This window comes from Liolophura sinensis, chromosome 1 (assembly GCF_032854445.1).
Source record: "Liolophura sinensis isolate JHLJ2023 chromosome 1, CUHK_Ljap_v2, whole genome shotgun sequence".
Classification (NCBI taxonomy): Eukaryota; Metazoa; Mollusca; class Polyplacophora; order Chitonida; family Chitonidae; genus Liolophura; species Liolophura sinensis.
In genome coordinates, this window is record NC_088295.1 from 40414048 (window position 1) to 40437109 (window position 23062).

The following is a 23062-nucleotide window of genomic DNA, read 5'->3' on the forward strand; positions in this document are numbered from 1 at the left end:
CTGTGTACAGCCTCAATCAAGTTATGTAAACTCTAACGCATATGATGCTGGCTTTCTGTCCGGCCGTACGTGGGAAGGTCAGCCGGCAACTTGTGGATGGTCGTGGGTTTTCCGCAAGCTCTTCCCGGTTTCCTCCCACCATAATCCTGGCCGCCGACGTATCAGTGAAATATTCGGCGTAAAACATCAATGAAATAAATAAATAAATAAATAAATAAATCTAACGCATGCCTTAGTAAATTTGCTCAGGGGTTTTTCAGAATGTGGATGATAGTCAAGAAATAAGTTTGAGATTAATGTCTAAACTGTCCGTCAGGCATAGTGTGCAATATATTACGCCTTTTTTTCTCTCGAACAGGTCTTATACATGTAACAAGAAAATAGCCTCTTTCTTAACCCCCAAAAATCTACATATATACAGAAAAATTATACAAAGGAACAAAAGCTAGCTTAACATGGTTAGAGATCAATACACAACAGGTGAAAAGTGTGTTTCTTATTAGATCATGTAGATACCGTATTCCATTTGTTATAGCATCGACAGAGCATAAAGAGACATGCATGAGACTCAGATATCAGCTGTGTACAGACAAACACGCTTCAAGTAATTGGTCACGCAATCCATGAACACGAAGAAATATGCACAGGTGGCATGCAGAACGATCATGTTCTACTTCGTGTAAAACTGAATGGCCTCAAAGGCGAGGTACATAGTGTTACTTTTCTCTAACATAAACCACCGATCGGCTCCAATACTAGTAATCTAAACACTGACAGTAATCTGGACTCTGACTAATCTGGACACCGGAAGTAAGCTGGTATTTGGTTGTAATCTATACACTGACAGTTTAATCGGGACACTGACAGTGATCTGGATACTGGTAATAATCTGGACACTGACATTGATCTGGACTCGGAGAGTAATCTAAACTCTGGTAATAATCAGGACACTGACAGCAATCTGGACACTGACAGTATTCTTAACACTGACTGTAATCTGGACATTTATATCGTCTCTTACAGTAATCTCGATAACGACATAAGCCTGTTCACTGACAGTGCAATGGAAACGGATAATAATCTAAACACTGATCTGGACACTGAAGATAATCTGGATTCTAACAGCAATCTGGACACTGACAGTAATCTTGAGACTGGCAGCAATCAGGACAATAATAGTAATGTAAATAGTGACTGTAATCTGGACACTGATACCGGTGCCGCTATCGTCTCTTACATCTCCATAATGACACTAACCTGTTTACTGGTAGTACTCTCGACACTGACAGCACTCTGGACACTGACGGTAATCCTGACACTGACAGTACTCTGGACACTGACAATACTTGTGCTAGTTTCTTGAAGGGCTTACTTGGTTTCCGCTGTAAAATTTCATCAGTCATGTGAAACTAGGTCGATGGGTTACTTTATTTATCCCATTTGTAACCGAGTTAAAAATTGTTTTACAGGGAAGGAACTATTGAAGTTGTTTGACACCTACAAATCTACATTTTTGGATGCTCATGTAAACTTTCCTGTTTTTTTTTTCTATGATCTTCCATGTGTCTAAAATAGAAATCCATGACATAAATTTTAAATGAACTTTTACATAGGAATAAACGGGGTCTCCGTGGATAGGTTGGTTAGCGCGCTAGCGCAGCATGATGACCCAAGAGCCTCTCACCAATGCGGTTGATATGAGTTCAAGTCCAGCTCATGCTGGTTTCATCTTCGAGCGTACGCAGGAAAGTTGACAGCAACCTGCGGATGGTCGTGGGTTTCCCCGGGACTTGCCCAGTTTCCTCCCACCATAATAATGGCCGCCGTTGTATAAGTGGAATATTCTTGAGTATGGCGTAAAACACCAATCAAATAAATAAATAAACAACATTGCAATAAACAATGTATCATAAAATCCTCATCCATCAAAAGACATCCTTGGGATTCTGATAGTAGCTAGAGCACATTTGGCACAGTCTGTAGGAAATTCTTTTTTTGCTGAAAGTTTTGAATCTGTAGCAGGTGTTCAAAAACTGACAAAGGCCTTTTATCTGAAGCTAAGAGCTTCTTCTCTTCTTCAGCCGGCATGGTCCCAATAAGTAAGATACAGCTTGCACACCAGGCTAATGGAAATATAATATTAAATACAACAAAAACCAACCAGGTGTTGAATGTCTCCTTGAATGCCATTGTTTTAATGTCAACTACAGCTATATACATCTGTCATTTTTTACATACTCTTTAGGTATATTGCACGGAGATACTGTTTTCTGTACAACGTTTCACACAAAGTGTACAGACATTGTGTATATTCTATATGTACATACACTTTTAAAAGTTACATCGTAAACTTAATTTTCAACAAAGAAACATTCTTATCTCTAAAACACACCCCTTTGAAATGTTTTATAAATTTATTCTAAACCAATATTAAACAGAAACCTTTTCAACAAACACTAGGCAATATACATTGGTGACATCTTGACACAAAATAAGAAGGAATAAATTACAATAAATAAAGAGATTATGCAATGTTCGGTAATTTCTATATATTATGACAACCCTTCCCTCTAGCAACAAAATGGAATGGCCTTGGCAATGTACAGGTTCAATAAAACAACAATCATGTAAAGCATTATATATATGGTAAAGAATTCAATTTCAGTAAAATAAAACATATGTGAATGAAAGGTGACACAAACGCTATGTTTCTTCTCATTTGCAAGCTTACATACAAGTGGGCCTACTGAAATGCATTCCATAAGCTCCGCTCCACACCATTTTCAATTTCCAATCTTCGACGTACACCAGATGTGTATTTTGTGCTAATCATAACAAGTGTATAATACGGATGCAAACCTTCTGTTTCAAACACTAACACACTAAAAATTCAGATCTTTGCACCAGCTGTAAAGTTTGACTTAGGCCTAAATGGAGATATCTACAGGTAAATTACAGTCTTGAAAATATATTTCCACACTAATGAGAACCATTCTATCCAACAAGGTCTACTTGCCTGATGTCTGATTTTCATTTTGTCTCGTTTTTAATGATAAAGCAATCAGGTTGTATATTAACATGTTGTGTAATCAACCAAATATGACAGGCAAAGCCATGTGTTTCACTCCTACCTTCTTAAAAGTTAATACAAAACTAAATGTTTCCATTTTGTCTTAACCCCACTTTCTTTTATGTGGTATAATTGAAAACAACTTTGTACCTTTCAGACAAATATATAAACTACAGGGACCACTTTCACAATACTTCCTAGGTCACATTTCTCGTAACTTTTTTTCGTAACTGATGTTGTTTACATGTATGTTTTGGTGCAATAAGGCAACGTTATTTACAAGAAAAGTTATGAAAAACTGATTTACAAAGTTTTGTGACAGTGGCCCCTAAACTCTGATGTATATATGATCACAAGAACATCTGTGGCAAAACAACATACATTAATCTTTCCTCACAATTTGGACCATAAACAGAAAAGACAACAGCCTGATTTAAATATCGAGAAAACAAAACCTTGATTTATGAGTTTATATACTGAGTTTATACCACACACGAAACATGCTTATGATGAGTGAATAATGAAAATCATCTCTGTAGGGGACTGATTTCAAACCTAACACCAAACTGAATTCACCACTTACAATTCAGCACAAGTGGGCCAGGACATCTATACATTCCATATTTTTACCCGTCTAATCGGTAAATCAAAATATTTGAGCCTAACTAGTCAGTGTTCATTTACCCCCCCCCCCCACCCCTGTGACCCTCAGAATACACATATATAGAAGTTAGATTGTTTTGACATTCAAAGACATCACCATGTGTTATGTATACATATTTAGCATCAGACAGATCTTCACAAAAAGTAAAATTTGGGAATAGAGTTTGTGACAAAATATAGGCAATTTATGAAATAATATTAAAAGTACAGTAAAATACAACGTTTATGAAAGGTACAAGAGACAAGTATAGCAATGCACTATTACATAACATCTTGAACACAAAAAAGTGGTTTTGACATAAAATGTTTCATTCCATTAAATCTGCTGGCAAAGGGCTAGAATTCCCCAGAGGCAAATATTCCATGCAAATGGAATATATTATATATCACTTCAGTCCTTAATCTATATTGATTTTATAAAGATCGACAGAATGGAGAAAGGCAGTGTCATGACAATAGGAAACGTGTCAATATTCCATCACCAGTGGTGGAACTGGGCTCATAAAAAACACTCCTATACATAAACAGGTCCATGTGGCCAAGGATGTTGTTGTTAACAAAGAATCAATCAGATGGACTATATATCTATATTTAAACTTTTCTCTTTAAATTCATATCTGTTTACAACATGGGAGTTTTGAGTTTGCACTCTTTCACAATGAAGGAGAAAAATGTTCTACTGTACCATGTGGCCTGTCAGAAATGTTAGGTAACTATTTCTGATTACATTTTATTTACTATAATATGAGCCCTTGCAAAAAGTTTCACAAAAAGTTGTTTAGAATACAAGAACTATGGAAAAAATTGAGTTGCTTAACGTTTTGTGAATGTGAAGTTAAGAAGTTCCTGAAGAATGGCCTTTGTGTATGGCCTGTCATTTGTGTATTCGACAAGACAGCTGATTGGTTAATTATTGTGAACAAAAGTTGCCTAACATTTTTGACAAGTTACAGAAGGACTATTTTAACCCGTTGTGACACAAGAGATCGAACTCGCAGCTCCCCTATTATGCTTGTCTACAACTTATAAAATTAAAGACTGTCTTGTGAGTAAAATTACCTTTTGGGAATGTTTTCACATACGAATCCATGAAATTTGTCTGACATATTCCTGGCAGGTTTTGTCAGGACAATCCCTGTGACCAAATACCCATGTGGAATAAAAAAGAAACAATTTGTCCTACAACTATCCTTGGCAAGTTACTGGGATCTCATGTACAAATTCCAAATCCTGACAGACAAATTGGGAGTGTACATGGCAATTTGGGATTTTGAATGGCATTGTATCCTGTGAACCTATGTCCTGTCTTGTATGAAATTCTGGTTTCTGTGAGTAAGAGATGTTAAACTATAAAATGAACCACCAAATTCTGGGGTATCGTTTCTAGCTCTTCTAGCATCCACATTCAAAGTAGGCAAATCCAACTAGTTGTGTGTCCATTACACACTCTAGTCTAAAAATCTGGCAAACTTTGATGATCTGATACTCTTGACACACTAAAATGAGTGCTACTGAACTCAGGGCATCCATGGCTTACATTTCAGGGGACTTGTGGCAAAATGCAGCAAAGTAAATCTGCTACATGTATATCAGCTTACAGCTAAATGTTAAATGCAATGGCAAAATAATGACTGGGCATTGAGAGTAACGGACAAGGACATTCAGGTATGTCCCCTGGTTTCCACAACTGAGTCTTTGTACATGTAAAAATAATTTAATTCAGGAAAATTTGTATAGGATCTTTTCCTTCTCAGTCTTGATTACCCACAGCATCCGGCAGACTTTTTCTCACTTTCTACATATTCCGTAACACTGAACTTGGGTTCGTTAGGTCGCCTTGTTTTCTTCATTTTTAAATCTCTGAAATCACAAATAAGGGTGGTCATGAAACTAACAACTGACGTTAAACGTTTAATTCTACTCAGAAACAAGATATCAGTTGCTAAGTAAACTGAAAAAGGAAGCACAGTTTGTAATGACATAAAACCCCTGACTTTTTTATTTTGACATGTGTTTCATGCTGCAATGTAAACACCAAACCACGAAACTTCTCCCAGCTCCAGACAATCTTCCTGATATAAACCCAGCTCTGTTACACGACCATCTACGTCCACAGAATTTCTGTTCTGTAATAGCCCCCTTCAGGACTTGCATGTGCAGACACTCACATGATTCTTTTCCCGATGCATACTAATACACTGTGTATTATGAACAGTTTTTTTCCTTGACAATTCAGTTCACAACACTTTTGAATCTGCAATTTTGTGTTAGCAATCAGCCTTTGTTTGTCGTCTTGTCCAATTATTAACTGAACATGGTCTGCATGTGATAAACCCAACAGAGACAGACCAAAGTCTACAACTAATGATCCAATGACAAACCATAACATCTAATCATCTATCACTTTTCCTCTTTTTTTTTTCCATTTGTGTATCAGAAGTTCGCGTATATGTTTGATACATACATGTATGTCCATCCAAGATCTTGGGCCCAGTTTCACGAAGCCCTCTTAACATTACGAGCTTGCAACTACCATGATGATGTAATGCCTACAGTCTGGTTGCTGTGGTAGTTAAGTGAGCGTACTGTTAAGAGTGCTTCCTGAAACCAGGTCCTGATTTGTATCACTGCCAAACTATTTCAACAATGAGTTCGACTTTTAAGTTGTTGCCAATTTTGACACTAATTTCATTTTGTGTTTTGTGAAACTAAAAAAAAAGACTGAAGTAACAATAAGACCGAAAACCTGACTTCTTATTTTGTATAATCTTGAGTTTTTGTTTTTTTTAGAACAACTTTGTTTTTAGAAAATTAGAAAATTTTAGAAAAAGTTTTATTTCTATTTTTATACCTTCCTTTGACATTGAAAAATGATTTATACAGCCCATAAAACAACATGGTGGTGTGGCCTGAGCTTAATCAAATGATGCCAGCTTACCTAGCTACAGCCATAAATGCCAGTTCTACATTCATTCCTGTCTTTGCACTAGTCTCCATGAATGCAACACCGTGGTCCTGCAAGACAATAACGTACACACAATCTGCTACAAACTATGCAAATGAACACGCTATTGTATATATGTGGCAAAATATGTTGACAGAACAAAATCTCAAAATCCAGCAATCGTTCATTACGGATACATTTCAAAGACCTGCTGAGCGATTGTAACACTTCCTTGAGCACAGTGCAGGGAACAAATAAGTTCAACACCAATCTGTAAAAATGAAGAAAAACCATACGGAAAAACTAATACCTCCAATTAGGTCCATACTCCCCACAGAGGGGGGTACATGTGTTACAAATCTGGATGTACATGTATGTCAACAACTATCATGCACACTGATGGATCTTAGGTGCAAATAAAGATGCGCCTACTGCATTTACAAGCAGCATGGAGACAGGGCTGAGATTTACGTCCAACAACAACATACCCTGGCTAGTCTCTCCCCGTCTTCTCGTCGTATAACTCGCTCACCCGTCATATCAGATTTGTTGCCTAGCAACATAATGACAACATCATCTTGTGCATACTCGTTTATTTCAGCTAGCCAAGCCTGTAAAACAGAGCGAAAGACAAGAGTTTTATTTACATGATAACAATACATACATTCAAAAGTAACATTCCACAATATAATGACTGAGGAACCCACCTGAAAACATTTCTCTCTTGTAACTTTAATTTCTGTAAAATAAGAAGATTACAGAATAGAGAGTAACACCAGAGCAATGACGACAGTGTGACAGCTGGCAATTGGTCACTTGTATTACGGGTAGCCGTCACACGTTTTACCAGGAACCAGTGAAATGCGACCCATTGCTGATTTACCTTATTCTTACTGTTCATGTATACTCAATAAATATACACATGTGAACGCTTGAAGCAATTTTATATAGTTTTCTCTCAGTTTTAAATATTCATTATCAATTGTGGCTTCAATTTCAACCAGATTTTCACATTTTAGGGCAATAATCCAGGAGCTGTGGCAGCGTTAAAACAGAGTTGTCGATAATCACAGCTCATGCTCACATACAAAAAACTGTTGACTGTACGTGGGAAAGTCTGCCAGCAACCTGCGGATGGTCGTGGGTTTCCACCAGGCTTTGCCCGCTTTCCTCCCACCATAATGCTGGCCGCCATCGTATAAGTGAAATATTTTTGAGTACGGCGTAAAACACCAATCAAATAAATGAATAAATAAATAATTATTGAGTTAAGGCATTATTTAACAATGAGAGAAAACAATATAAACTGCTTCATGCATTTATATTTTTTTTGAGTAGACACATGCACATGCTTAAGTAGTAGCAAAGTGAATGACAAAGACTAGATCATAGAATAGTTATACTCACTCTGATATTATCGAAGCTGGCCTTGTTGGTAACATCATACAGCAGTAAAAGGGCTACAAGAACAAAAGAACACCAAGACATCAGGAGAGAAACATAAACAAAATCATTAGCATTAACATACATGCAGTAAGATACACACATTGATCTAAGATACATGTACAAGTTCAAATGACTAGAGGTCATCAACTTCATCAAAAGCAAAGTCTGTATTATCTATATATGTTCAACAGTTTCAGGTAGACTAAATTTAGGCTAGGTCAATAAAAGGAGGTATGTCTGCAATCAACTGTACTTTGGGATTTGATCAATACACTGGATTTGATCAAAGTCAAGTCAAACATTATTGATTCAAACCATGTGCCTCAAGGGTTATCTCCCTTGTATCAGAAATGTGCATCATGCAGAAATATTCATATACAAAGCAAGAGTAGCAAACTACATGTACATTTATTTGTAGCTTCTTCATAAGCAAAAATAGTATGTCGAAGTTACTTTCTTCATGCATGAAATATATTATCTTACAGCATTTTAAGAATTATTCATGCTAAAAATGCAGGTAAATATTACTGATACTCAAAAGCAGTTAATGTGTTAAAGTTATAATTGGTGTTGACAAAATATCTGTACACTACACTATAATTCAACACTACAAATATCAACTGTCAATTAGAACAATATAATATTGCAAAGAGCAATAAGATAATAGTATAAATGCTATTTTAGAAAATGATATTCAACAAGTTAAAACACAATTATTAGAACTCAAATGAATATTGGTGTCATCACTAAATATCGTTATCCCTAGCACACATTATACGTCATTCTTCTAACATAATGTCTCTCCTATGATTATAAAGGTTACACCTTATTTTCCTCATCCATCACACAACTGCAACTCACATCCATCATCCTTCACATAAGAGTTACAACTCACATCCTTCATCCTTCACACAACAGTTACAACTCACTTCCTTCATCCATCACACAATTACAACTCACATCCTTCATCCTTCACACAAAAGTTACAACTCACTTCCTTCATCCATCACACAATTACAACTGACATCCTTAATCCTTCACACAAGAGTTACAGCTCACATCCTTCATCCTTCACACAAGAGTTACGACTCACACCCTCATCCTTCACACAAGAGTTACAGCTCACATCCCTCATCCTTCACACAAGAGTTACGACTCACACCCTCATCCTTCACACAAGAGTTACAGCTCACATCCTTCATCCTTCACACAATTACAACTCCCATCCTAAATCCTTCAAACGAAAGTTACAGCTCACATCCTTCATCCTTCAAACAAGAGTTACGACTCACACCCTCATCCTTTACACAAGAGTTACGACTTGCATCCCTCATCCTTGGCACAACAGTTACAACTCACATCCTTCATCCATCACACAATTACAACTCACATCCTAAATCCTTCAAACAAGAGTTACAGCTCACATCCTTCATCCTTCAAACAAGAGTTACGCCTCACACCCTCATCCTTTACACAAGAGTTACGACTTGCATCCCTCATCCTTGGCACAACAGTTAAGACTCGCATCCCTCATCCTTGGCACAACAGTTAAGACTCGCATCCCTCATCCTTGGCACAACAGTTAAGACTCGCATCCTTTATCCTTGGCACAACAGTTACAACTCACATCCTTCATCCTTGGCACAACAGTTACAACTCACATCCCTCATCCTTGGCACAACAGCTACGATTCACATCCCTCATCCTTGGCACAACAGTTAAGACTCCCATCCTTTATCCTTGGCACAACAGTTAAGACTCCCATCCATTATCCTTGGCACAACAGTTACAACTCACATCCCTCATCCTTGGCACAACAATTATGACTCGCATCCCTCATCCTTGGTACAACAATTATGACTCCCATCCCTCATCCTTGGCACAACAGTTAAGACTCCCATCCATTATCCTTGGCACAACAGTTACAACTCACATCCCTCATCCTTGGCACAACAATTATGACTCACATCCCTCATCCTTGGTACAACAATTATGACTCCCATCCTTTATCCTTGGTACAACATTTAAGACTCCCATCCATTATCCTTGGCACAACAGTTACAACTCACATCCCTCATCCTTGGCACAACAATTATGACTCACATCCCTCATCCTTGGCACAACAATTATGACTCGCATCCCTCATCCTTGGCACAACAATTATGACTCGCATCCCTCATCCTTGGCACAACAATTATGACTCCCATCCTTTATCCTTGGTACAACATTTAAGACTCGCATCCTTTATCCTTGGCACAACAGTTACAACTCACATCCTTCATCCTTGGCACAACAGTTACAACTCACATCCTTCATCCTTGGCACAACAGTTACAACTCACATCCCTCATCCTTGGCACAACAGCTACGATTCACATCCCTCATCCTTGGCACAACAGTTAAGACTCCCATCCTTTATCCTTGGCACAACAGTTAAGACTCCCATCCATTATCCTTGGCACAACAGTTACAACTCACATCCCTCATCCTTGGCACAACAATTATGACTCGCATCCCTCATCCTTGGTACAACAATTATGACTCCCATCCCTCATCCTTGGCACAACAGTTAAGACTCCCATCCATTATCCTTGGCACAACAGTTACAACTCACATCCCTCATCCTTGGCACAACAATTATGACTCACATCCCTCATCCTTGGTACAACAATTATGACTCCCATCCTTTATCCTTGGTACAACATTTAAGACTCCCATCCATTATCCTTGGCACAACAGTTACAACTCACATCCCTCATCCTTGGCACAACAATTATGACTCACATCCCTCATCCTTGGCACAACAATTATGACTCGCATCCCTCATCCTTGGCACAACAATTATGACTCGCATCCCTCATCCTTGGCACAACAATTATGACTCCCATCCTTTATCCTTGGTACAACATTTAAGACTCCCATCCATTATCCTTGGCACAACAGTTACAACTCACATCCCTCATCCTTGGCACAACAATTATGACTCGCATCCCTCATCCTTGGTACAACAATTATGACTCCCATCCTTTATCCTTGGTACAACATTTAAGACTCCCATCCATTATCCTTGGCACAACAGTTACAACTCACATCCCTCATCCTTGGCACAACAATTATGGCTCACATCCCTCATCCTTGGCACAACAATTATGACTCGCATCCCTCATCCTTGGCACAACAATTATGACTCGCATCCCTCATCCTTGGCACAACAATTATGACTTGCATCCCTCATCCTTGGCACAACAGTTAAGACTCGCATCCCTCATCCTTGGCACAACAGTTAAGACTCGCATCCCTCATCCTTGGCACAACAACTCCCATCCCTCATACAGTTTATCAAACTGTAATGATATTTACAAGAGGTAGATTCTGGCTGACTTCCTTTTGTGTGAGTAAGTAAAATATTCTCAGCTCATATATAGATACAGGTACATTTATATTCAGACTACCCCAATAGAATGCAGAGACTTGAACACGTTACCCAATGTTTGGCAGATGAATATGAGCAAACAAAAATTGTGATAAAAATTCACAATAACAGAATGACAATATATATATTATGGTACAGGCAAATTGTGTTGCTTTGGAATAAGAAACAAATAGAAGTGAGAGCAATATTACACTGTGAGGTACAACACTTCAGCGACTCCCTTCACAAGCCACGCACTAGATTCAAATTCATTATAGGATAACATCTAAACGTACATCTATGGTTTGACACTGTGTAAGGGGTACCTTCCAAGGCATAATGAGATAAACTTCAAACATTTTTTTTCTCATATTATTCCTTTCTTTTGTATCAGCTTTCTGCATAAAACATTCAAATGCTGTGTTTGTGCTTGAAAATACATCAAAGAAAAATTATAGAATGGAACAATTAAGTTTCACAGTTTGGATCTTGCAAGTAGGTACACTTGATGAAAAAAAAAAAGACAACAGTAATTCTGGTCTGTGAACATACATCTATGTAAGAGGAAGCTTTGAAACTAATGAACAGCATCTATCAGTATTATACAGTATATATGATCTTCAAATTCCAGAATAGATACCCTATCAATCTACACGTACAGCCACTGCACACGGCATGTATATTTTACCTTTAATAGTATAATACTACTGTTATACCGACACAAAAAATATATAAAAATCGAGCAAAAAAGGTGTGAAAGGTGTTGTTTATGGGTGGCAGATGTCAATCATGCATTTAACCAGGTGTAACATTCCAAATGCAGAGCTTTGCATTAAAATATCTCCCATTAGATCTTACTTTTGAAGACCGCAATTCCTTTAAACATGAGTATGAATGTGACTAGAATGGATGTGCATCAAGAAACACTTCACCATGCAGTTTAAGTACTGCTATTTGCTGTCCCATGACACAGCTGTTATTACGTTTACACAACCATGCCTAACTTCCAACAGAGTTATTAACTCTAAGCATATCAAAGTGATAATTAAAGCACTAAAGCAAACATATACAAAAGACTGCAGGAGTTACAATGATGCAGGTAAAAACCATACAGAGAAGACAAACATTGACCATGATGGGGCTCCACATGGTGACCATGTTAAAACAGTGAGCAATATATACCATGGGCATCTCTGTAGTAGGCGTGGGTCACACTCCGGAACCTCTCCTGGCCCGCTGTGTCCCATATCTGGAAGTGACAAGTTCTACATGAGCAGAGGAACCAGCTGAATAAAGAATGGTAAACAAGGGAGGTAACTCTACAGACTCCTGATATTGTCATTTCAGTGGTGAGCATGATGATATGACATGCCTACTGTTGGTATGTACAGCCTGAAATCTTTGCTGAAGCAAGGCATTAACAATCTTTAATTCCAAACATTCCACTGAAATGACACCTTTGCACAGGATCTGTCAAAGTCACATACAAGCATACAAATGGGCACTCCATCCCCAGGAGTTTGCAGGCTTGGGGGGTGGGGTGGGGGGGGGGGGATTACCAGCACACCTACCATTCGCATCACGGTAGTAAGCCCGTGTGATGCTGCGAAATCTCTCCTGACCTGCTGTATCCCAGATCTGAAAATGAAGAGGCTGCTTTCAAATCACCACGGTTAAGTGTTACTACAGCTAGGCAACAAGATCACCTAAACTGATTCAAAATGTAACTGTTGCTGCAAATTTCAATATACGTATTTATATACTAAGCACGAATATCTGAAAAATAGAAATCTGATGAAAACTAATCATTAGGATTAATTTACAGTTGAGTGAAACATTCATGGAATGATTGAAATTTTTTTTCTCTCATAACTTTTATAATGTTTCAATTCTAAATTTTTCCATTTGACAAATACTTGAAATAAATAACTGATGAAACTGCCAAAAAATTCAAATTCAATACCAAGAATTATTTAATACATTAGAACCAGTTAATTTCAGCACTGTCAAAAAGTAAGAAACAGTTTTGAATCATTTTAAGCGACAAACTAAAAGGGGAACTCGAACTCCAGAGCAATAACTGACACTCAAGTTTGTTAAAGGGTGAATTTATTTTATAAATATTAGGATTAAAATTGTAAGTACTGGTTTAGTAGTTGATATGTTGCTATGTACAATGTGCATGAATATGTAGCACTGAATGGTAAATATGTTAGTCTTTAGGTCATTACAGATAAGAAATAGATTTTACATGTGACAAGAGTGCTTTTAAAACGGAATTCAATTTCAAACAATAAAACATAAAACATGCGTTTATTACACATTAACACAAAATATACATGCATTACTGCAACTATTCCTTCTCTGCAAAAGATTGGGGCCTTTGTGGCCGAGTGGTTAGCGTGCTAGCACTTGGGAGTCTCTCACAAATGCAGCTGCTGTGAGATCAAGTCCAGTTTATCTGCTGGCTTCCACTCAGGTTCCATGTGGGAAGGTCTGGCAACAACCTGCGGATGGTTGTGGGTTTCCCCCAAGCTCTGCCAGGTTTTCTCCCACGATAATGCGGGCCACCGTCATATAAGAGATTATTACTGTGTATGGTGTAAAACACCAATCAAATAATACACAAATCTTCAAAGATTATGGCTAGAAGTTTTTTTCTGAATCTGAAGTTTATTCCAAACTCAGTTTTAAATAAATTCAGCATATTAGTGTTTTTCCCATACAAACTGAAGTCAGTAAATCAAACATTTCTGAGTACTCAAGAATCATAACGACATACTAATGGCTTAAATGAAAAATACAAATCATAACACACCTAACAAACTTAACAACCCAGTTTCAATCCTCTTAAGATACCTGTTTTGGCTGGTCAGGAATTTAGGATAACTCTATGCACATCAATATACAATATAATGTTAAAACTATAACATGTACATGTAGGTCAACAGATTGAGCTCCTAACAGTTGATGATATACATGTGCACACAAGAATGTAGGAATCCATCAAGCATGAGGGTTTATGACAAGGCTTTTTGAAACAAGCAATACAAATCGTTTTAAGTCATGACACTGTCTTGGAAAGTCAGCCAAAAAGAGTCAATACAACTGACCTCATGGCTGTGGAATCAGCCACCTAGGGTTAATACCAATGACATTATGGCCATGGAATGAGCCAATGCAACTATTCAGTGATAATGGCCCTGAAATCAGCCATCAAGTGTCAAAACAACTAAGGACATGTCCTTGTAATCATAACCATCAAGTGCAAGAAGGATAATTTTCATGCAGGCTGCATTATGGATAGTAAGACTTTCAGAGTCAATGTAACTAAAAATGACATGGCCCTGGATGTAACTGCATCAATGCAACTGATGGTATGGCCTTGAAACTCGCCGTCAAAAGCCAATGCAACTATTGAATAAGCCATCGAGTGCCACTGCAACTCATGATACGGGCTTGATATTAGCCATCAAGAGTCGATGCAATCTATGACATGGCCTTGAAATCAGCCATCAAGTCAATGCAACTAATGAAATTGTCTTTGAATCATATAGGGGCCTCTGTGGCCGAGGTGGTTAGCCACCAGAGCAGCACAATAGCCCAGGAGCCTCTCACCAATCCGGTCACTGTGAGTTCAAGTCCAGCTCACTCTCAGGCCTTCGTGGCCACCAATCAAATAAATAAATAAGTAAATCAAATCATCCATCCAGTGTCAATGCAATTTAAGATATGGCTTTGAAATCAGCCATTAAGAGTCAACACACCTAATGACATGTCCTTGAAATCAGTCATCAAGAGTCAATACACCTAATGACATGTCCTTGAAATCAGTCATCAAGAGTCAATACACCTAATGACATGTCCTTGAAATCAGTCATCAAGAGTCAATACACTTAATGACATGTCCTTGAAATCAGCCATCAAGAGTCAATACACCTAATGACATGTCCTTGAATTCAGCCATCAAGAGTCAATACACCTAATGACATGTCCCTGAATTCAGCCAACAAATCAATACAACTAATGGAATGGCCTTTGATTAATTTGCGGGTGTGCTAACCACCTTGACGACGGAGGCCCCTACAATGGCCTTTGAATCATCAATTAAGTGTCAATGACATGGCCATGAAATCAGCAAACATGTCAATGCAACAAATAAAATGGTCAATGAATCATCTATCAAGTGTAAATGCAACTTATGATATGGCCTTAGAATCAGCCATCAAGAGTCAATGCAAATAATGACATCATCTTGGATTCAACCATAAAACGGCAAGAGTCAGTGCAGCTAATAAAATGGCTCTGGGATCTTTCATTAAAGAATATGTCAAGAAAGTGATGACCTAAAGGCACCTGGACCAGCAAAGGACCATGTAAAAATACTGTCCATGTATGACAATTACGTATTGGGGGATCAAAAATGACATACTGTACTGCTGATCTATTGAATGTACTATGAATGAAAATATTACAGATCATGACGTTCATGCGTGTCTTTTAGAATTCAAAACTCAAGACGTGACTGTGTGATTCATTTTTACATGATCTTCAGTGAAAGGCTGCTTAACCCATAACCAATAGGATTACAGGCTTACATTAGCTATGCATGTAATACACATTTTTAGCACTTAACCCAGCTCGAGGCTCATAAAGGTGAATTCCATGTGAGCTTCATTACATGAGTAAGAGGGCTCAGATTTACATGGAAGCTGTTAAGATCATGACTTTGGCATGAAGTCTTCATTAGAATATCTATAACGTTTTTCTGCTATGTCTGGACATTGTATACCTGGGGAAGATTTGTGATTCTGAAGCCATTGGCATTCATCTCTTAGGCATTGAGATTTATCTGAATACAAAGACATTCCTACCCTACACTGCTACGAGAATTTTCTACCATGAATGCAGCTCAAACATCAAACACATAAACTAAAGTTATCCCATGACCTATATTAAACACACTGGCAGCCACATCTTCAATTATCAACACCTTTTTATATTACCATGATTACCCCTATCATTTTGCAAGAAGCGCCATCAGTGCAAAGCTTTAGACAGCAGCCAATGCAGGTGCCACAAAGGCTCAAGGCTGTCAGGAATGGGCTTGTATAATCGCCTCAAGTCTTCACCACCCACATGCTCTCTCTCCATACAGCACCTGATAACAGTTTACCCTGTACAGACACTACTGGTTTTCCTGATCAAATCACCAAATTGCTGGTTTATGGCCATACATTAACAGGTGGCAGAAATCTTCAGAGATGTGCATGACAGATCTAACTGAAAAGTGTGGAATCCTTTCCTTAAAAAAAAGGGTCAAGTTTCCAAGTTTAATACATCTTCTTCTTTTTAGGTAAAACTGCACTTTCATTTTTCTAATCTTTAATAAAAAAGTCTAAAGTTGATTCCTATAGCTTCAAATGGTATTTTTTCAACATTTGTGTATACATGTAGGCCTATGTGTGAAACAGTTGCCACAGAAACTGACAAAGAGCGAAACCACTGCTCTGACAACTACTCAAAACTGGTAACATTGTTATTCTTCATGTTTGAAGATGTGAATGAACTTTTATTTAAAACATCAAACTTCAGTAATAAGTTCCCCCAAAGTCATTAAATTTTGTACTCTTGTGTGAGAAAGAAAACACATACTTCCTTTCTTTTGTTTCTGGTTTAGAAAGAATGAAGTGGTTTAAAAAAACAAAGGATTTTAAGATGAACAATATTTGAGTGACTGACAGAAAACTGTAACTTTGATCTTGCTAGAGGCAATAATATTGATGCAATTCCAGATGTGAACACTGTAAAGAATATGGAAATACAGACACTAATTTAGTATGGAAATGTTAATATGGTTAAAGATGAATATTACCCTTTTGAAGTTTTAATGCACTCATTTCTAAAGATTCCAATAAAACTCCTGAAAAAGGAATTCTGGGTTGTAAGAAAGACCCATATTCTTTCCCCACCCCAAAGCATTTAATATTGTTCTCTAGCAACATATGCTGATCCTGTATATATACTATAGTTCTTCAACCTTTTCACATGTTTATAAGGCATTACTCTGTGTAGGCTGGTAAGTTTACTACTTTTTGTGAAGCCCTGGAAATGGTCAATCCAACCGACGTAGTTTTGTCCCCAAAATCAAATTAAAAATGTGCATGAATTGCACTGGAAGTTGTTGTTTTATATGCAATAAGGTCGAAGAATTACAGTAACCATGTATATGCCAATGACTTAATAATGTGAACTGTGCCAAACACAGAAACACGCCAGACTGTACACACTTGCTCCAGATCACTTATTACAGGACTGATTCTCATTTCTGCCTTGCCAACTTCAATCAAAATAAAAACTTCAAAAAAAAAAAAACACAATCTTCTACTTGCACATGTAAGCACATTCATGTACATGCAAGAACATTCATCAAGTCATTACATCAATATCAATTCTTGCCCATAGAACAGTAAAATAAAAAAACTAGCATTTTTTTCATCACAATATTATAAACTGTAGAAACTATTTGCACGTCTACACTGTTCGATGATCATAATTCTTTCATCAGTAATGAATTAGCGTTTATGGACGAGCAAATTATACATGCACTGAAAGGTCAAAGTGATGAAAGATAAAATTGAGACTTACTTGTAATTTGACCTTAGTACCATCTACATCCACTACTTTATTCTGTGAACAAAAAGAAGAGACACCAACATATTAGGGCCTAAACCAACAAATACAGAATAAGTGCCACCCAAACACATTTGGTCTATTATCATGGTTATTACACAATATAAATTGCATGCAGACCAGTATACTATTATGTGCATCAGACATAAATTTCCATCCATAACTACATATGTAGTTACATTCTGACTGTATATTAAAAGTAGAAGTGCAAACCAGGACAACTGCAGGCATAAGTATGACTGTGTATTAAAAGTAGAAGTGTAAACCAGGACAACTGCAGGCATAAGTATGACTGTGTATTAACTCCCACATGTATAAATACATGTATACATACTGTATCGTACTTAAAGTTTGGTATGTAAATAAGGGCTTTCACAACAACATAAAGGCTTTAAAATAAGTTTTCGATGCCCACCCTTAAATTTTTCTAACAAGAATTTAATCTCACGTCACAAAACACTCTAAATGACTGTGTATGGTTGATGAATCAATCAGAAACCAGTAAAATGTGTCACTTGAAATGGTTAACTTTAAGTGAAATACAGTATATGTAATATATAGGGGAAAAGCATAAGCACAAGAAAAACTGAAGTTTGAGTCCGGTAACCTCTCTCTAATTTTTGGTTTGCCCTATCTGTACAACACACAAGTACATGAATATTTCACTTATAAGCTTTATGGTAGGGAAGCCAAGTCCAAATCACTTTACAGATGAGGTATTGTCTTTGAATTGATGTATTTTACATAATCATATTTTATATTTCATAACTTAACTGCATATTTCATAATCCTAAGAATGTACAATCAGACTGCTAGTGCCTCGGGCAATTTCTAACTGTGATCCAGTTTACAACGCATTTTATTTTTTGTATTGGCAAGAAAGATACATACATGTATATTTGTAATTCATTAATATATATTTGACATTAACACTGAAACAACAATTTTATTTCTGAAATTACGGTCAAAAAGAAATGTATGGAATGTGTTACTGCTATATCACAATAGGTGTTCAGAGTGCACAAACACACATGACATATTCACACCCAGGGACCCTAAATCCAGTTCATTATTGCATTATTTCATTATGTACGCAGGCAGAGCTAATGACAATCCCTTAAAAAAGGCCCTAAATGCAAATTGCAATCTGAAAACTTCACATTTCAACACGGTTTCCAAATTCGTGGTGCATAAAAAATAAATGATTAGTGTTGGTTCTTTGAAAACTTAAGTTTGACACTTGACCAATTTTAACATGGAGTAACTGCTTGAACATGTTGAAGGCTTTATCATTACCCTAATTCCTCAACCGTTTCACATACAAAAAAGCAACTTTCAGTGCAGTTTATGCACACTGATGATTGGATTTTGGAGGCAAAACTACATTGCTTGGATTGGCCAATTTCAGGGCTTCATAAAAAGTATAATTTTATTAGTTTATAAAAAATAATGCCTACAGAATACGCTTGAATAACTACCTTGTAAACATGTGAAAAGCTTGAAGAATGACAGCGTGATTATGTGTGTACATGTAAACTCCCTCAAGGACACGTGTAGCAACCCTACACAATACTGATTATAGCAACACAAACTCTACCTGCAGCATCATAAATTTCCTTTTCTCTGAAGCGTTGTAAAGGTTACAAAGATAAAGGTGGACTAAGCACAGGCTGGAGTATACATATACACTTGTAATGCTTGTACACAAGACTATCTTATTAGATGTACATGTACAGGCTGGATTATACATGTACACTTGTAATGCTTGTACACAAGACTATCTTATTAGATGTACATGTACAGGCTGGAGTATACATGTACACTTGTAATGCTTGTACACAAGACTATCTTATTAGATGTACATGTACAGGCTGGAGTATACATGTACATTTGTAATGCTTGTACACAAGACTATCTTATTAGATGTACATGTACAGGCTGGAGTATACATGTACACTTGTAATGCTTGTACACAAGACTATCTTATTAGATGTACATGTACAGGCTGGAGTATACATGTACACTTGTAATGCTTGTACACAAGACTATCTTATTAGATGTACATGTACAGGCTGGAGTATACATGTACACTTGTAATGCTTGTACACAAGACTATCTTATTAGATGTACATGTACAGGCTGGAGTATACATGTACACTTGTAATGCTTGTACACAAGACTATCTTATTAGATGTACATGTACAGGCTGGAGTATACATGTACACTTGTAATGTTTGTACACAAGACTATCTTATTAGATGTATATGTCTCCTAATTCCGCAACCTTTTCACATATGAAAGAGCATAGATCTTTCAGTGCTATTTATGCAAATTTTTAAGTTGGTTTTGGAAACAGATCTACATTGGTGGGATTGGCCAATTTCAGGGCTGCACAAAATGTGTAATTTTATCAGTCTACACAGAATAATGCCTTCACCCTTGTAAACATGTGAAAAGGTTGATCAGTCACTATAAATGTACATCTTTCAGACAGACAGTTGTGCTGCAGAAAATATTACCTTGCACATTCAAAAAATTGAAATGTAGTGTTTCCAATTATATGTATATATAAAACCCATGGTAATCAAAGAAATATTTTCACGCGTGGGGCTGTAGAATGACTTGTTTTCACTTGGTTGTGTTATTTCCACGGCAGAATCATTGTAAAGGAGAACAGTTCAACTTCTTTCTCTAGTACCTGTAGATTTTCTTTATAGTATCCGATAGACAGATTTCACAGGATTAATACATGAAGGAAAACAAACACACTCAGAAATACTTATAAAGAAAGGTTTTATTCCGAGAACAAAGATAAACATAAAATCCTTGAACAGATAATAAATTATACAGGCATCTCTGGCCTCAAGTGGCTTAAATATGTTCCTGTCTACAGATCTACATGTACACTGGAAAAAGTGATAAGCACAGAGGAATCACTATAATAACAGTCTATCCCCTGGCAAAAACTCCTCACCAGATGATATCAGGTGATCAGCTTAACTCTGATAATTAATCTGACTGTTCCTTAAGGTGACTGTGTTCCCAGCTGAAGCCCACATAACGGGATCTTCCTGACAGACAATTGCCAGGAAATCTTGATTAATCGCTTGCACTCGCATAATTTTAAGATCCTTTCATCCCGTTTTTCTAAGGTCGAGTCATTGGCATTTGGGTGAACAAATTGGTATCAAGATCAACTGAGACTGTGATCAGATCAATATTGAGTCTGTCACCAGTATAAAGGACAAATGACAAAGCCCCGGCGACCAGCTCTCCAGCATTTCTTTGTCCACTTCATCCAAATGTGCTTGTATCAAGATAAAAACCTGTTTTATTCTCCAGTTGGGTGTTTCAGTGATACATGTGCTGTAACAGAGAACTTGAATACTTGTCTTTTCTTGCGTCTCCTGTGACACGGCTGACAAACCACCTAAATGCGAAACTCACCCTAAAATCGATGCCCACTGTAGAGATAAAGCTGCCAGAGAGAAAGGCACCATCTTTAAATCGGACAAGGAGGCAAGTCTTGCCCACACCGCTGTCTCCTATCAGCATTACCTAGGGAGGAAAGAGAGAAAGATTGGGATTGTTAGCACAAAAGTGGTGACAAATTGTTTTCGCTTGCAGAGAAGACAGAGGGATTGTCACAAAAATAGATGCACATGTACACGTACAATTTACCACCAACTGGGGAGAAGGAGTTCAGCCACGTTTGCATTTCAACAGGAATTGAAGAATCATTCTCGTCTTGACTCCCATCAACCAAACTACAGGAATTCAAGCAGTTATCCCAATCAAAATCATGTTTTTCGTTACAATGAAATGCACATTCTTTCACATCATTACTGGAAGATGGAATCGCCAAAATCTAATTTTGTGGTACAGCACCACATGTATTAAAATTACGGATAGATTCAGGTGGATTCCTGTTAAGCAAATCTATGACGAATCCATGAAGATTATGGAAATTAAAAATACAATTATGAAAATAATGGCTTGAAAAGCGAGTAAGGTTGTAATCAGATTCACGCAACAATTTAGAATTACATTGTTGTATTTTTGCAATATACAGTACTGGGCCCATTTCACAAAGCACACGCAACGTTACATGCACGTATCTTCCATGGCAACCAGTATTGTAGGTATTTCATCGCCATGGTAGTTACGTGAATGTAGAGCTACATGTGCTATGTGAAACGGGGCCCTCAATACTGTGACTTTATAAATATGATTTATACTGTTATACTATTTATACTGTGTTATTATCAGCTCAGCACTGTGGCAACAAAACCAGCATTAGAACACACATGCAGGTACACACACAACATAAGGTCATGAAATTCGTACCAATACAAATCAACATTCCTAGACCACAAAAGTTGTAACACATATCTGACTCGCTTGCTGGGCACTTAGTACTGAGAGGTTAGAGCAAGGAAACAGGACTGGTTGGCCCGTTGTCAGTATAATGTGACTTGGTGGGATGTCATGTCTGGTGTCTTCAGCATGATACTTTACTGGGGGCAGCACTTTGGCGGCATGGATTCAGCCTGCCACAAGAAGACACTGTACACACACCAAATGGCTCGACGTCGTCAAATTGCTAAGTACGACATAAAACCCCAAGTTTACACACACCCTTTACTCATATGTTTTATGTTACTTTATAACCAAAACTAAACATCACCCCAAGCATGCTCCTATAACAAACATTACTACAAGCCACAGGAGTTGTTGATGCATGTACATACAGTACCATGCAGTGACTATTTCTGTTTCATGTACTGGTCAAAATTTTGAATTTTCTTAGAACAACACACACTGCTCATCAGAAA

The 23062-nt window shown here is 37.4% G+C and overlaps 1 protein-coding gene across 4 annotated transcripts in view; it reads right to left on the reverse strand.

The window, feature by feature from the left end:
• Positions 1-2179: 2179 nt before the first annotated feature.
• Positions 2180-23062, reverse strand: part of LOC135472438 (ras-related protein Rab-37-like) — a 53024-nt gene continuing 32141 nt past the window's right edge. The window contains exons 2-8 of one of the 4 annotated variants that reach the window (XM_064751964.1): positions 21675-21785; positions 18183-18224; positions 12717-12783; positions 8085-8137; positions 7166-7288; positions 6672-6748; positions 2180-5593 (exon numbers count right to left, since the gene is read on the reverse strand). In XM_064751964.1, coding sequence (XP_064608034.1) covers positions 5494-5593; positions 6672-6748; positions 7166-7288; positions 8085-8137; positions 12717-12783; positions 18183-18224; positions 21675-21785 — 573 coding nt within the window. In that variant the 3' untranslated portion in view covers positions 2180-5493. Of the gene's footprint in view, positions 5594-6671; positions 6749-7165; positions 7289-8084; positions 8138-12716; positions 12784-13105; positions 13173-18182; positions 18225-21674; positions 21786-23062 lie in introns of all 4 variants that reach the window. The other 3 variants (XM_064751972.1, XM_064751946.1, XM_064751954.1) reach the window with 3 other exon arrangements.